The 15,983-nt window shown below is 36.7% G+C and overlaps 2 protein-coding genes across 4 annotated transcripts; both read left to right on the plus strand.

The window, feature by feature from the left end:
* Positions 1-1,032: 1,032 nt before the first annotated feature.
* LOC137945582 (syntaxin-32) lies at positions 1,033-5,233 on the plus strand. Of its 3 annotated transcripts, none has more exons than XM_068791519.1 (6): positions 1,033-1,276; positions 1,451-1,745; positions 3,305-3,555; positions 3,779-3,957; positions 4,636-4,848; positions 4,933-5,233. In XM_068791519.1, the coding sequence occupies exons 2-6, from the start codon at positions 1,514-1,516 to the stop codon at positions 5,090-5,092; spliced, it is 1,035 nt and encodes a 344-aa protein (XP_068647620.1). In that variant the 5' UTR covers positions 1,033-1,276; positions 1,451-1,513; the 3' UTR covers positions 5,093-5,233. The 3 variants fall into 3 exon arrangements, with proteins under 3 accessions (XP_068647620.1, XP_068647621.1, XP_068647622.1); XM_068791520.1 differs by having other exon boundaries at positions 1,033-1,257; XM_068791521.1 differs by having other exon boundaries at positions 1,033-1,145.
* A 4,927-nt stretch (positions 5,234-10,160) lies between these two features.
* Positions 10,161-14,729, plus strand: LOC137946492 (uncharacterized). The gene is made up of 3 exons (XM_068792807.1): positions 10,161-11,013; positions 13,434-13,692; positions 13,935-14,729. Exons 1-3 carry the CDS (start codon positions 10,708-10,710, stop codon positions 14,321-14,323), a joined length of 954 nt encoding a protein of 317 aa, XP_068648908.1. The 5' UTR covers positions 10,161-10,707; the 3' UTR covers positions 14,324-14,729.
* The last annotated feature ends 1,254 nt before the right edge of the window (positions 14,730-15,983 follow it).

Below are 15,983 nucleotides of genomic sequence, written 5' to 3' on the forward strand. Positions count from 1 at the left end.
GTTTAGCTCCTTAGAGAGACCTTATAGTCCTATGTTTTATCTATGATGTAACTTCCATATTCCTTGCAACTTCGATGCCCAAACAATATATGAGCTATACTAAATACTTGGTTATGCCCTTTCAAGTGAGTCCTCAAGCTAGATTTTTTTTTTTTTTGTGACATAAGAGGAGGGAGAAGTACAAATGCAAATTCCCCACCACTGGGGAGCACTTATTAACTAAAACAAAAGAGTAAAAATAAAAAGCAAACCATTAATAACAAAAAAAAAACACGAAAAACAAAAACCAAACAAGTTAGTAGGCAATTGTGAACTATTGAATTTATGAAAAGGATAAATACTTGAATTGAGTAGAACAGAACTGTACTTATAATAGAGAAAACCAGCAGAATCCAATTACAATTAAACTATATTTGTAAAATTAAACACTAAAAGATAAATCTTTGTATAAATAAACACATAAAACAAAAACAAAATATTAACATAATTAAAATATTTTCAACCTAGACTCTTCTATGAAACATCCTCCTGTAAGACTTCTTTTAATCTCCACCATATTTATTTTGACTCTGTGAGATTTTTTGTTGTAAGAGTCATGTCCATTCCTGTTTTTCAACATGAACCAAGAAATACTAGAGTAAAGTTCCTAGCAATTAGAAGGAATACTCTTCGGTCCAAGGCAAAATTATTAGGCAATATCAAGAATTTCTTCCATTTGAGATAGCAATCTCTGAACAAATACCTATTTAACTATCACAACGTTAGAGTCCCCTTCAACAATGAGGTGGTAGTGGCTAAGAATTTGGGCAATAAACAGGCTGTGAACCGGACCAGCTTATTTTAACCAATACTTTACCTTCAAAGCAGCAACATTTGATCAGCCGGTTCGATCGTAAATCGGACCCGTTAATCGGTTAGGTTCGACAAGATGATAAAGGTGTTAAACAAGTGAAATCACGAAAATAGCCTTCGATACAGAATATTATACAAGGCGGTTTCAAACTGATCAAACTATTTTCTTGTCGGCGTCTATTGTCTTCTCCTTGCGAGTGTTGCTTTTATTGCATGAAGAATATTTCGCATTCACAAAGAGAGGAGCGCGAGGTGCTCTGCAAGGGTCGGCTCTCGAAGCGCGCGTGTGGGCGGTAGTTCCTTCTTCCCTTTCCCGTCATCGATTTCGGGCATTTCGTCGACCTCCTTGTGAAAATTCACCCGAGGTTGCAGCCCTAAGTTTGCGCAAGCGGTTCATGCCCAGAAGTGCGATATCAGATCTAGGGTTTATACTCTCAAGAACATCTTTTGTCTTGTTGTTTTATCAGAACTTGTGGTTTAGTTATTGTGATTCTGATATAAGGGGTGGATCCAGTCTTTTATGCTTTAGATCTGTATCAATTAAGGAAATTGTCTTGATCTTGAGGAAAATATTTAGGTGTTTTTGGTGATATTGCAGAGCTCTTATCTCTCTGAACATCGCTTTTGGAGGGCTTTAGGCAGATATAGGATTTTTCTCGAAATGCTGATGAAAAATGCGCAATCGTCCTACCGAGATCGCACTTCGGAGTTTCTATCAGTAGTTGATACGCTTAAGAAGTCTGTCTCATCAGCACCCAATGTGCCTGCTAACCGATCAAAACCAGAGGGACCGCGATCTGCTGTCTCAATACAGTCGGAGTTTAACAAACGAGCTTCCAAGATTGGGTTTGGGATCCATCAGACCTCACAGAAGCTCGCGAAGCTTGCAAAATGTAAGTAATGAAATTTTTCTAGTGTGTATCTTTTCGAATGCCTTTGCTATTTGTTATTTGGCTTTTCAACTGGGAAACTCACGTGATTGATTTGTTCCAAGCTAACACTATCCGGAAATCATCTGCATCTGGCATGGTATTTTGACTGTTTTCTTGCTTCGGGTGCTCAATATGTAGATTGCATGGTTAATTTCTCCATTAAACGTTGCTAGCATAATTTGAATTTTGTTATCAAATATGGGGAGGCAAGCACACTTCTAACTAGTTGCATTTTTTTTCATATTTGCAGCATTCATCTATGGTCTCGAAAATCTGACTCAGGTTGCAAAATATTATTTTATCATTATTTAGCTGACTATCTTAGTACATTAGAATTCTTAGGCATATAGTAAGTAATAAATACTTTATAATGCATTGATTAAAAAACAATAATTTGTTGTAGATGTATACCTAGTAAAGCTATATCTTATGCAACCCAAATGCGTTTATTATTGGTCTACCTGCATAGGGGTTCTTACTGCCTGGGCACTACATTAATGTTGTCACTGGTGCTTTTACTTCATCAGTCATTTCAAATGTACTCGAATGAAGACCAAAGACAACTGAATGCCAGAAGGATATAAGATAAAAAATAGCCTTGTATGTATTTCAATTATCTACTGTTTCTGAATTGAGTCTGTGTGTATTGATCGTTAAAGGTTTGTTCTGTGTATTCTCCTGACTTAGTTTTTACTACTCTCAAACGTGTTTATTGATTATTTGGAAAGGGTGTTTTTTATAATGATAATTTCTTATTTGATATGAGGTGGTGTTCAAGTTTCGGCAGTGTATGTGATGGGTGTGTGTGTATAATCGACATTAAAAAAGAGGTTCTCATTTACTCCAGATGCAATTGTCTTTGGCTATGGGTGGCGAGGTTGCATCAGGGTAGGGCTTGCCATCTGTTTGAATGTCATCAGTTTTCTATTGTGCTTTATGTTTTGCATGTTTTTTTTTAGGCACAACCTTTCCTTGTTTAAATTCCTTCATTTCTGTAATGCCTTTGAATTCCTGTATCTTTACTTCTTCTGGAAGTACCATGCCTTACATGTCCAAATTTATTTTAGAGCAATCCTCAAACCATAATGAATGAGAGGGACTTTCCAGAATATGTTTCCTGTTCTGACTGAAGGGTCTTGTTCACATATTCTCCCTGAACTGAAATATATGAAGCAAAAAATGATATGCATGAATTGCTGATGTAATTTGTTGCTCAAATTGAGGATATCTGCCTGATGTTGGATATTATGCATGGTTCCAGAGTCCATTTCCATGGATGGTGTATCTGCTGCCTGAGCTGGAGTCTTTGTTGACCCTCCTTTTTTTTCTCTCTCTTAATCTTGTGGCATTCTTTTTTTTTTTTTAGGATTAACTACATTGGTAGTTTTCATATTGCTAAAATGCTATCATTCTACAAGAAAAGGGCCACAGTTTCAATTTTGTATCAATGTTCCTTCTTCAAATGTTAATGTGTGTTGTACTACTAAGGTGGTAAGCTCTATACCTTGTCTTGTGTGCAGTGGCAAAAAGGACTTCAGTTTTTGATGATCCAACTATGGAGATACAGGAACTTACTGCTGTAATTAAGCAAGATATAACTGCACTGAACTCTGCAGTCGTAGATCTACAGCTCCTGTGTAATTCACAGAATGAAAGTGGGAATATCTCCAATGACACCACCAGTCATTCAACCACAGTGGTGGATAATCTGAAGAATCGTTTAATGAGTGCGACAAAAGAGTTTAAAGAAGTATTAACGATGCGAACAGAGGTAGGTTTTCAGCATTGAATCTCCATTGGTTTTAATTCTGGGGTACTGGACCTCTGGTTCAATGGGGCTTTCCTAATCAAGGTCTTTGTTCAAAGCTCACTTGGACTTTGGTTGTTTTGTGTTTGGGCATTGTAATTAACATCTTTAGGAGTTTTAATTTGGCAATGATGCTATATCGATCTCAGAATGTCAGCAACTAAGTTGATGTTTTGGGTTAATGTAGAACTTGAAGGTTCATGAAAACAGAAGACAGCTGTTTTCTGCAACTGCTTCAAAGGATTCTTCCAACCCTTTCATTCGGCAACGCCCTCTCGCTGCTAAGTCCAGCTCAAGTGCATCAGCTGCACCTCCACCTGCTTGGGTAAATGGATCAGCGTCTACTTCATCTCAGTTGTTTCCAAGGTACAAATTACAACCCATAAGTTTGGAAATTAAAGAGCAAATGTCTTTCTGGCTAATAAGTGAGTAAAGATTTTGAATGTTATCATTGCTTCATGATGCTCGAGCTCTTTGGTGTTGTGTTTGTTCGAGGTATGTCTTTATCTGGGGCAACATCGAGCCAATGTTATGTGAATCTGATTTGTTTTTCGATGAACAGGAAGAAAACGTATATCATGCAAATTCTATAAGTACCAAAATCTAAATAAAAAGTAATAGCAACTGTTACTTCGGAGTTTATGCTTTATTTGCCAGTGAACAAAATCAAATTATACCTCCTTTTTGTTCTTACCATTTAAAAGAAATTATACTGGCAACATTTCAAGCAGTATGTTCAGCGTTTTTTTATTTTTTTATTTAGTTATTGCTATTTTTTTAATGTTGAATCCAATACCATAGTGCGATTTGAAGCTATGACCTCACATACTAGAGAAAGCAAAGGCCAAATCCACATTTTTTTGCAGGCTTTTGTACAAATGCATTTTACTTATATGGAATAAGAGAATATTTGTTCTCTTTCTTGAATTTGTTTAGTGTTGTCATTTTAGGAGCTATCTGAAAAATGCATTTTAGTTTGATGTGAGAGTACGTGTTAATAGGACATGTATGATTTTTTGTTTTTTGGAATCTATTTACTGACAGGAAGCAGGTGAATGGAGAACCTTCCTCGCCATCATCACAGCCTTTGTTACATCAGCAACAACAGCAACAACAGCAACTAGTCCCAGTGCAGGACACTTACATGCAGAGCAGAGCGGAAGCTCTTCAAAATGTTGAATCAACCATACACGAGCTGAGCAATATTTTCACCCAGTTAGCCACCATGGTGTCTCAGCAAGGAGAGCTCGCCATCAGGTATAAAACAGGCAATAAATTAAGTTTCTGAATGCTTAGGTTTTACGTTGTCTTCCATTGAAGTCTAGGCACATGTATTGGCAGGATTGATGAGAACATGGATGAGACGCTGGGAAACGTGGAAGGAGCACAAGGAGCACTTTTGAAGTACCTCAATGGAATTTCTTCCAACCGTTGGCTGATGATTAAGATATTCTTTGTATTGATGGTATTCCTTATGATTTTCCTATTCTTTGTTGCATAAATATAATAACAAAATAACAATTTTTTTTTTTTTTGTGTATTTTTGAGTTTCCCTTCCTCTCTATCCGTGGTGTATATACTCCTCCCCTCTACAGTACCTTCTTATTTGTCTCGTTCAAGACATCAAATCTTGGTTTTTTTATTTAGGCATATGTGGAGACAAACCTTTTTTCTTAACTTTCACAGAAGAGAGAGAGAGAGAGAGAGAGAGAGAGAGAGAGAGAGAGAGAGAGAGATTGCATTATTAACATGCCCTTATAATTAGTGAGCCTTTTCCTACAACTTTATTATTGCCGTCAACGAGACGTGAGAAAATCAAAAGCCCTTTAGTACTTATGAATGTGGCAATCAAAAACATCCTTTGTATGTGACTCCTTCAAATTCCTCAATCACACTAACACTCAACTAAAGCAATTATTAACTCCAGCACATCAATCAAATACCAATACTGTCCTTAAAATTGTTTAATAAGTTATGGAGAACATATTCAAGGCTCTTAAACCATTATTATGGTTTAATTTATTTTTATCATATATTATTATTATTGTTATTATTATTATTGCTATTATTATAGTTATGTTTCTTATTACCATTCTTTTTTACTTGATTTTCATATATTTATGAGGCAAAGACCAAGCCTAATATGCCAAACAAGGCTGAATTTTGTGAGCAAGTATACTACTGTTTCAAGATGGAACTCATGCTGACATTTATTAAAAACTCTTCTGTTTCATGAACCTTCAAGTTCTACATTAACCCAAAACAATCAAATTAGTGGCTGACATTCTGAGATAAACCAAGGCATCCCAATCAATAGTTTAAAGGTTACTTAGGCAAATAGCCCTTGATTAAAATGTGTCATCAATCTGAGGAGACTCACCAACACCAACCATTCCTTCAAGGAGGACCTTCTCTTGGTAAAAGTAATCTACTTCAGTTCACTATTCAATCCTAGTCTAGTATTTGGTTAATCATGTCTAGAGTGATTTATGTGTGTGTACTCCATCTTATTGATTTATTTGGTGGCAAAGTATTATCTTTAAAATTATTCATTACAGTCCCAATCTTTTGTCCCAATGACAAGTACTCATTGGTTTGTGTCACCCAATCGTCTGTCCCAATCACGAGTACTCACTGGTTTGTGTCAATTATGGTATCTTCACATTAACTTCAGTGAGTGATGCATAGTTGGGTGAGTTCTCGTTAAATGAGTGTCTCACTAGGTTTAAGTCTCTTACATGGGACTATCTATAATTTTACTTCAATACTAAGAGTCTTCACTTATCCATTTAGTCACCCACGAGTCTGCAGTAAAGTGTTCAAGTCTTGGTTAAGGTCTATCCCACAGAGTTGTGTCTAAATTATGAAAGTCTACTTTAGTGAGAACATCAACAACCTTCTCATTAGTAATTGGCATATTTATTTCCAACTAAGTTTTCCGTTCTTGTTAAGAGTTCCCATGTCCTAAATAAGAGTCCAGTTTATCTCCATTGAGTCCTAGACTTGCTTCTCAATTCACTTTCATCCACAACAACAAGAAACTTTCAATTCTTGGCTTAAGCTTCCTTCTTTTGCATCAACTCTAGAAATGACTTATTTCCCATTGAATTCACTTCCTTTGTTCTCTTCAACTTCCATAATCGACCTAGAAGTCCTTGTCCACATCGAGAAGAGTCTCCCTGAGTATATTAAAACCCTATTTGCTTGTCGTTCCTCCAAAACAATCTAAAAACCCTAATTCTCTCCTTCATGGCCTATCTCGAACACCATCCCCAAAATGTTTAGTTATCTATAATTCACCCTGCAAATTGCCATAAAACTTTGATTGTTTTTCTAACTCTCCCATCTATCTAACCATAGTCTCATTTTCCCATTTTGAGCTCCAAAGTCATTCTATAAGCGTGGCAACATAAAAAACCTAACTTTGCCTTCTCCACAGTTTAGGCTTCTCTAAGAATGTTTTACATAAAAAATCTTCTAAGCATTTCAAGATCTATTAGGTACCTAAGGCCTTTCTCTATCCTCTTGAGTCATTGTACGAAAGTGGGATATCATAAGAATCAACTTCAAGTTGTCCTGCTTCAACTTTTCCTACACTAAACCACGTCATTGTTAATAAACACAAATTATTGGATTTCCTCTTTCCCCCTTTCTTAAATGTCCTTAAAAAAATTGATTTTGGTAAAAAAAATTCCGCCAACATTCCGCCTCCACTCTTAAAAAAACTTGAACTCTTAACCTGAGTTTCTTACCAACAACATCATAATATTCTCTCTTCTCTCCCTCATGTTGGGGAGCTACGACACAAAATGGCCCAACTTGGACATCAATACCCGTAGTCAAATAACAAGATTTCATACAACAACTAAACTAAAAGATCAACATTTACCAAGTCCTAGCACAATACGTCAGCTAGTTTCCTAACTTGCCACTACTCCTTACAAACATGCAAATTGAAGCGAAGGAAAGGGTTTATGTTCATCAACTCCTTGCTATTGACATGTGATGATCCATCTAAACAACATATATGGAGCAAACAGAACAAGGTTTTGACAATTGATTATGAACTTTCAAGCCAAATTGTTGTGACAATAGGAGCAATAAACCAATCTAGTGCTCTTGGATATTTTTTTTTTTAATGTTAGAAACAATATGTGACATCTAAAACACATTTGTCACTAACTAAAATTCTCTACTAGCAAGACAAACTAGACATGCTAGGACTGCTGCTATTGGGCCTACTTCCTAATGGCTTCATACATCCCATCTTTGTTATTGATCGCTCACATAATGCAATAGAACATATGGAAAACAAGGAGCAAAAGAAAATCATCTCAGAGAAGAAGTGAAGGTGAGGCCAATTGTGGAATGAACAACTTGTAAAAGTGTCATTGTATAACGATTAAGATCGAGAGGAAGACTAAAACATTACTAACAAAGTCTAGTGCCTAAGTAGAATTCAATGATAATCTAAGGAGCGTATTTGAAATGTAAATTTGTTGATGATTATTAACAAAGAAAAGGTGTCCAATGAGGGAGGAAGGCAAGTACGAAGTAATAAATTTAAGGTGAGAGCAGTACAAAAAAAGCGATAACAACTCAATTAAAAAAAAATTCTTCTTCTTTTGCTTCTTCTTCCCATTCTTATTTTCCATTTTGTTTTCCTTCTTCATCTTAGGATCAACACTCCTATACCATATGAAAATTCATGACTACATGAGAAGAGAAAGAAAATTAAAAAACGCAATTCATGTTGAATTAGAAAAAAGTTAGGGTTTCTTATACCCCTTCTCTTCCATAAATGTAAAAAATAATGATAAAATTCACTAATATCTTTGTTCCCGTTACACCATTTCAAATACAATTCTATAAGAAACTATTCTCCTAAAACCTAAGTAAATAGGAATTACATGTTCTATTCACCATTTTATCCTCTAATTACAATAAAGTTTGAACAAAATTTCCTACCTATATAATCATACAAGTCTAGTCGCTTGCCTATTCATAGAGACTCCAGATTAAGATAATTTGATTAATTTTGATCTTATATGATGTTTAGGTTCTTATAATTCTAATTCTAGTTTAGTGATTGTTTACAACTATTTGAAGATTCTTATAAAACCAATTATAAATTTATTATTGATTTATTTGGAGCTTCGCCCATGCAAACAAAATGAGGTACAATGCCGTTCTTATCCATTGTGTTTGTTACTTGTTTGTATTCCTAACTTTTATATCCAATTAGATGTCAAAAAGTTAAGTCTCACTTCAATGTCTCTAGATCTTCATAAGTATCCATCATGGTCCACTAACTATTAAAAGAGATAAAGCCAATGAGGTTAGATTGTTTTTATATGATAATGAAAAAGTCATATATCACTAAAAAGATTTCACAAGCAAATAAGCAAATCGAGAATTCCTTAACACTTGTCGATACCCCATGAACACATGCCACTAAAAACGTAAAATTTGGTTGCAAATGATGTCACAACTATTCTTAAATTTTGGAATTTTGTTGAACACCTTCTGTCTCTTAAAATTTTATTATCAAAGTAAAGATTTTTTTTTCTTCTAAAATATAAAGTAAAGTAACTAGTTATAATAGAAAGGAGGGAGGAGGGAAAAAATAAAGAAAGTAACCGACAAGGAGAAAGCATGAAAAGATGGGGAGAAAAGAATACAAGGTGGAGAATACAGAGTCAATTAGAGGCCTGACTTATTTGAGTATTTGACAAAGGTTCCCATATCAAGCAAGGGTTGAATAGAATAGCTAATAAAACACATTAAAACTTATATTTAACTATTTTATTAGGTATCAAAAAGCAAAACGTGTTACCTGCTACACAACACATCGACAAAATCATACACTATATAGCATGTCCTAGAGTTGCCCTCCAACCGATAGCACCGAGGTCCAAATTTGAGTCAACTTGGTGGTACATACATATTTTTCTTAAATAATTTTTTTATAAATTATACTAATAATTGTTGGAATATATTAGTGATCTGTGTTAAGTATTTGACTTTCCGCACCTTAATCGACTAGTCTTTTGGGGTTGTATTGGTTAGGTATTTACATAGTATCAGAGCAGGTTCTGTATGTTTGGTGCTGTATTTGTATTTAAAATTTGTGTTGGAAGATATTCTAAGTAATATTTTTGGTCGTGGTAAGTGACCACCACCCCAAAAGGCAAGTGCGTGGCATTACGTTATCGATAACGTTTTAATTGACCTAAACGTAGACGTTGCGCCATGGGTTAGGTTAGGTGACAAAGTATAAGGTGATAATTTATGCGGGTCCTACTCAGATCAGTGAAGATCAGATCGATTAATCCAATCTCGGCCGTTGATTTGAAGAACTCTGCTGATCTCTTTATTTACATAAGATTACCTTAATTCCCTTTATTGCGACAGGTGTACGACCAGTACTCGGGGATTCGGAACGTTTGGCGCTGGTGCGCACACTAGGATGGAGTGACGCACCCCGAGTGCACGTTAGTTGGACAAGGAGGGGAAGGTTATAAAAGCATGATTTCGTGTCCTTCGCCTACGTTCCTCTCTCTCTCTCTCTTCGAGTCTGGAAGACAAAAAATATAAGGCCGTCCCCCATTGTCAATATATAATCGTCCTCTCGCTTCGAAACCCTAAAAACTCCTTCACCTTATCTGACTGCGTCTCGGGCGGTTTTCTATCGCGAACCCTAGCTTCACAACAAACCCTAATCTCGGTCGACTTTCGTAACGCCTTTTTTTTTTTTTTGTTGTGCTGCTAATCTTCGAGTCCTGGTGCTAATCTGCCTGAAACTCTAGCTTTTACGAACCGTGCGTTGATTTGTCGAGGCTTATTGAGGATCGAGGATTTGGTCAATAATCTCAGCAGTGTCGATTTTCTGAAATCTTGTATTTCAGGAGTTATAATCCGTTGCCGGGGAATCCTGATCTCTGCGGCGACGAGCGAAATCTCTTTGCGGAAGTTTGTTTTGGTTTCGAGCGAGTTGTATATTGAAATCGTTGTGTTTTGGTGGAAAGTTTGGATATACCGACGAAACTGTAGATTTTGAAAGATCTTATACTTGGTTTACGGGATAGCTGTGGCTTGTCTTTGGTGTTACTAGCAATGGTCGGAGGTGGAAACAGGAGGGACGATGGGTCCTTGGGGTTGAATAGAACTAACGTTTTTGCTGCGCTTGACACCCTGCGAAGAAAAAAAAAATCGGACAAGGAGCACGGATCGTCAAAGAAGGGGTCGTCGAAGTCTCAGGCCAAAGAGCAGGAGCAGGTATTCTGGGCCCCGGCGCCGCTGACTGTCAAATCTTGGGCGGATGTTGATGATGATGACGATTACTATGCCACCACGGCTCCTCCCCAGTCAGTTTGGGGTTCATCGGAACCGCAGGCGAACAAGGACAGCTTCCCGGTAGAGGTGAGATAACCTTAATTTTGAGAATTGAATGTCTTGCCTTCCCTATTTAAAAAGGTGGATTTTGTTTTCGAAAAAAAAACAGTTGAATTAAAATTTTCGTGAATGACTTCTACAACTAGTTCGTAAGCGTTTTGTGGATCAATTCACCTTGCTTCTAGTCTGCAGCAACTGAGCTCTAATCTTTTCGTAAGCGTGGACATGATTATTGTGCTCGGTTTGTTAATATACGCACTCTAGCCCCTCATATTACTTTGGAGTAGGTCTTCTTGCGTTGCCGTTACTCGAAGTTGACTTGAATTATTTGCAGAACACAATTTGGACAATGCCTTTGAGTTGTTTTGAAAATTGACCAACTTCTGACCAGAAAGAAATAGCTCCTTCTGTAAGAGCTTCTCTTGTAATCTTTGTTTTCACATATCAAACTTGTTATTAATTTTATTCTTTCAGATTTTTCTATAGGATTTATCAGTTTCTTTAATAATTTAGGTTTATCTTGGTGAGTTGGATAACAGAATTATGTAGTTTTCTAGGTATGACTTTTGAGCTTTCCGTGGGCTGCAAATTTCTGTGTGTATTTATGAAATAGAACCTCTTTAGCTTATAATTTAGCAGCTCTGAAGTTTTCTGTTGTGTGCTTGTAGTTGTCTCTCTAGGAGCGTTTTTTATATGGCCTATAATAACAGCATATTTACACTTTTAAATGTGTGAAACAATGCAAGCAAAGGTATGAAAAAATGAGAAACTCATAAAAGTTGGTAGGTGGGCTGTGGTGGATGTTTTCTATGGTTTTGTGGAGAGAAAATCGTTGTAGTATCCCTTTCAAGAAAATTTGACTAACATTGTTCTTTAGCTCTCATATTATGGATTTACTATTCTGATGAGAAGAACTTACTGTGGCATTTTATGTAACTTTCTTGTGGGACCATCCACTTTTTTGCGTGGTGCCTTATTGCTTTAAATTTGTTTCTTGCTCCTTCATAAACAAAGGTTTGTCTCCTGCCAATATGCTGTTCATCTCAAAGGTTGTGGATGAGTCTATGTCATACTTGCAACTACACACCTTGATGGGCTCATGGGAGTACAGACATTCCTTTTGACTGCTTCTAGGCAGATGTTTGATCTTTTGTCTGACTTGATGCTGCAGTAACCTTTTTTATTGGCGAAAATTTGCACTTTCGTTTTCAAAATTTCAGGAATGTAGTGCATCAGTTGCTTTGAGTCACAATTGATATGGCTAATTCAATGTTTGTTCACCGCTATGTAATTTAGAGTTCATCTCTGTAAAGAAATGTTAGCCATATTTTACGTAGAATGTTATTTAAAAAAAATAATGAATCATTTAAAAAAAATAAAGGAATTTCAATAAACTTCAAATACTTGTGCAATGCTCTTGATAGTTTTTCATTTTTTGCATGATTAGTTTTATTTTTTACACCAACTGTTCTCTCTTGTCAAATTATCTTTTGGTTACAGGGTAACACTTGAGAAATAGGGATTGGGAAAAGAAACATTGTGAATTGGCTGATTGCCTCTCTGGGGAAAGCTTGTGGTGAGATAGGTCAATTTCTTTTTGACATCAGGAGATTGTGAATTAAAATTTCAGCCAATTTCTATCTTATCTTTGATGTTTTATATCGTAATTTGTTTTCATTTATATCCTGCTTCCCTTAGAAAATATCTTTGAATTCGACACATGTTTTGCAATGTCTCCAGTTTATGTGAATTTGGGTTGTGCAGGGTCAATTGTTGGTTTAGCTTTATAGATTGCCCTTGTTTTTCAAAATTTCTATTATTTTTGCTTACCCATTGTGAGCAGCTTTGTTATGTCTCTTTTCTCTTGGAAAGAACTTCTTAAGTTGGTTTTACTAGAAAAATATGTGGATATTTTAAATGGTTTGGATTATTGGTGTATCTACTTCCAACCACTTTTTGTGTATCCCTATTTTCTTGTGGGAATATAGTCTGGTGTCTTTATTAGTAGTAGGACATTTAGTTTTGTAGTTTTTTTTATGGAGCATTTCTGGTAATTGTATAATCTAGGATTATAATTTTATAAGCAAGCCAGGTAAATGGAAGTAAGATTGCTAGACTCTGTTAAGGAAGCTGCAGTGTTTAGACCAAAATTAACTATTTTTCTAGTGATTTTCTTATTATTGTTTAATCTACTTAACGTATATACATGTTAAAAACTAATTGGCGCTGAAGTATTCTGATCGCCTGTAGAGACTTACCTGCCTCCTTTTGGAGCTTCTAAGTAGAAGCTATGGTGAATACTGGCTTGCCAATGAGATGTTATTGTGCAAGCCTACATAATTATTGCAATGTAATAAACGTTTTAAGTGGGCACAGAAACTCAAGTTTAATATGATAAGGAGAGGTTGTTTGAGGGATTTGTTATTTATTTGGATTTAATGGTGCAGGAAAGTGAAAGCGAGGATGATCACCTTCTAGATGAGGGTGATGATGACATAGAGGAAGAGCATGAAAATGAGCCTGAGGTTCCAGTCCCACCCGAGCCAGTTGTAAAGAAACCTCTTCCAGCTTCTGTTCTACAAAAGGATGCAGAAAGGCAACTTTCAAAGAAAGAGTTAAAGAAAAAGGAGCTAGCAGAGCTTGATGCTGTTTTGGCTGAGTTGGGAATTGCTAACAAGGAAACCAATGGTGAAGCTAATTCTCATGGTAATTGAAAGTTTCTCTTCCGTATACACACACATATATATATACTTTGAAGTTTTTAATTCACATACCCGCATACCTAAAGGAGTAAAGGAAATTAAGTGTTTACAATTTCTCTTCGAAAAGATCTAAAGGTGGTATTTTGGGTATTTAAATATATTTTGTTCCCTTGACCATGTAGCTGTTTGAAATCCTGAGATGACTCTTTCACATTTTGTTTTAATTTGTTATTACTGATGTTGCAGAGGAGAAAAAGCAGGAAGAGTCCAATGGAGAGACAGAGAAGAAGGAAAATCCTCCAATGGAAAGCAAAAATGCAAAGAAAAAGAAAGCCAAGAAGGAAAAGACTTCAAAGGAGGGTAGAGAACAACAAGATCAACCGGCAAATGGGTCTGACAAGAACGCCGCAGATGTAACTAGTGGAGGCATTGAACAGGCAGAGGAAGACTCATCCACTGTTGATGTGAAAGAGCGGCTAAAGAAGGTGGTTTCCATGAAGAAGAAGAAAGCGTCGAGTAAGGAGATGGATGCCGCTGGGAAAGCTGCTGCGATTGAGGCTGCGGCCAGGAGTGCAAAGCTTGCCGCCGCAAAGAAGAAAGAGAAGAACCACTACAACCAACAGCCGGTGCGGTAAAAGCGGCAAATCCCAGCCATGCCATTTTTACACTTGGGAATGGCGATGGTGATTGTTGTTACGAGAGCGTGTACCAAACTCCAGTCCTCACTTGTTCATTTGTTGGATGCGAAATAAACAGCGGGCTCTGGTTTCGCCTACTTAGGATGATGACTTTGATATTATTGCTCTTGGCTTTTTTAGTCAACAAAAGAAGATCTTCTTGGCCAAATGTCTCAATCTTGTTCTAGTGCCAAATGTTTATGTGAGTTGTGACATATATCGCCTGCCTTTTATTAGATAAAACTCTGTTTATGCAACATTTCATTGTGTATCTACCCCTCTAATCTTCGTCCTGACCAGTCGGTGTAGGTCGATAAATCAAACTTTATACCTTTCAATCCTTACCATTATTTATATAGAATATTGAACTTCCACATAATGGGGCTAACCTCTTGCCCTTGTCTTTGTTGTTGCTTTCCTCCGTTTTGATTGAGAACAAGAAAAATCAAATGTTGTGGGCTCTTAACTCTGAGGAAGAGACAAAGTCTAGGAATGCAACATCAGTAGAACCTAAAGAGGAGGAGACTCGCACAGTTGTTACAATATGGTAACATTTCAATATGTATTTTCCACTTGGCCAACCTTGTCTTTTGCTTCCATTTGGACATTTTCGTATTTACGATGAACGATATTAAGACTAGGATGAGTAAGGAGATGTTCTATTAGCAGTTAAATATTATAAAAATTAAAGCAATATAAACATTAATCTGATTATCAATAGTCAAAAATATAAATTTATTTTTATTAGTTATGGCTAATAAGTTTCTTAAATAAATGAGTCAAGAAAAGAGTGAACTAGAGTACGTACACGTTACTCCAACCGTTTGAGCCCTGCATCAATTACACATTGGCGCAAATGGACAAAGAAAGAACTGCACTCTCAAACGAAAGTTGAAAAGGGCATGATTGAACCGGACATGACATGTCGGTAGGGGTGGTATTAAACTGAGCCGGTTTGTGAGTAGCTCGGTTCGATTCGATTCAAAAGAGTTTGAGATCCAGATGAGGTTCGTTTAAGTTAACGAGTTGAGTTCGACTAAACCATGGTTCGGTTCGAAAACTCACGAGTCGGCTCGTTAACTTAACAAGGACTCGAGAGGCGGGAGCAGGAGGCCTTCGACTTTTTGAGTTCGAGTGGAAACTCTTTGTCTTTCGTTCTCTACGGAATCATGGGGAATAGGAAAGTGTTGATCGACATGCGGCAATTGACCGAAAGTGGGGGGAATTTTGTCTTCTTATTTCTCATTCTCCCTCTTCGATTTCTTACTCTTCTCCGATTTTTTCTTCTTCGATTTCTTCCTTTGAACTTCTTCCTTGCCTAACAGAGGTAAACTCTTGAGATTTCGGGTTCGTGATGTCTACAAATTGCTAGAGCAGGGTCCACCTGGAGCCATGCCTGGGTGTTCTCGCCTTCCTTCCTTTGCCTTCGGCTCAAACCCAGAAGAATCATCAAACTCAAACCCCATAACATTTTCTTCTCATTAGTCGCACAACCCACTTGAGTTTTTTTGAGTCTTCTCCCCTATCTCCGCTTTGTTTGACTCACAACAGCTGCAATGAATGCATCCAATTTGAAGAAATTAGGAGAAAAATGATTAAATGAGAATAGGGAGAAGAA

The sequence above is a fragment of the Aristolochia californica genome, unplaced genomic scaffold, assembly GCF_029961685.1.
Source record: "Aristolochia californica isolate CCGP_79_NKW_82.1479 unplaced genomic scaffold, dmAriCali1.0.hap1 SCAF_12, whole genome shotgun sequence".
NCBI classification, from domain to species: domain Eukaryota; kingdom Viridiplantae; phylum Streptophyta; class Magnoliopsida; order Piperales; family Aristolochiaceae; genus Aristolochia; species Aristolochia californica.

What these genes read in the sequence shown, in the direction of transcription:
- LOC137945582 (XM_068791519.1), top strand. Translation starts at nt 1,514, where the DNA reads ATGCTGATGAAAAATGCGCAATCGTCCTACCGAGATCGCACTTCGGAG. An exon ending in TCATCTCAGTTGTTTCCAAG is followed by an intron (nt 3,958 to 4,635) that starts GTACAAATTACA and finishes ATTTACTGACAG; the next exon opens with GAAGCAGGTGAATGGAGAAC. An exon ending in CAAGGAGAGCTCGCCATCAG is followed by an intron (nt 4,849 to 4,932) that starts GTATAAAACAGG and finishes ATGTATTGGCAG; the next exon opens with GATTGATGAGAACATGGATG.
- LOC137946492 (XM_068792807.1), top strand. Translation starts at nt 10,708, where the DNA reads ATGGTCGGAGGTGGAAACAGGAGGGACGATGGGTCCTTGGGGTTGAAT. An exon ending in AGGACAGCTTCCCGGTAGAG is followed by an intron (nt 11,014 to 13,433) that starts GTGAGATAACCT and finishes TTAATGGTGCAG; the next exon opens with GAAAGTGAAAGCGAGGATGA. An exon ending in TGGTGAAGCTAATTCTCATG is followed by an intron (nt 13,693 to 13,934) that starts GTAATTGAAAGT and finishes CTGATGTTGCAG; the next exon opens with AGGAGAAAAAGCAGGAAGAG.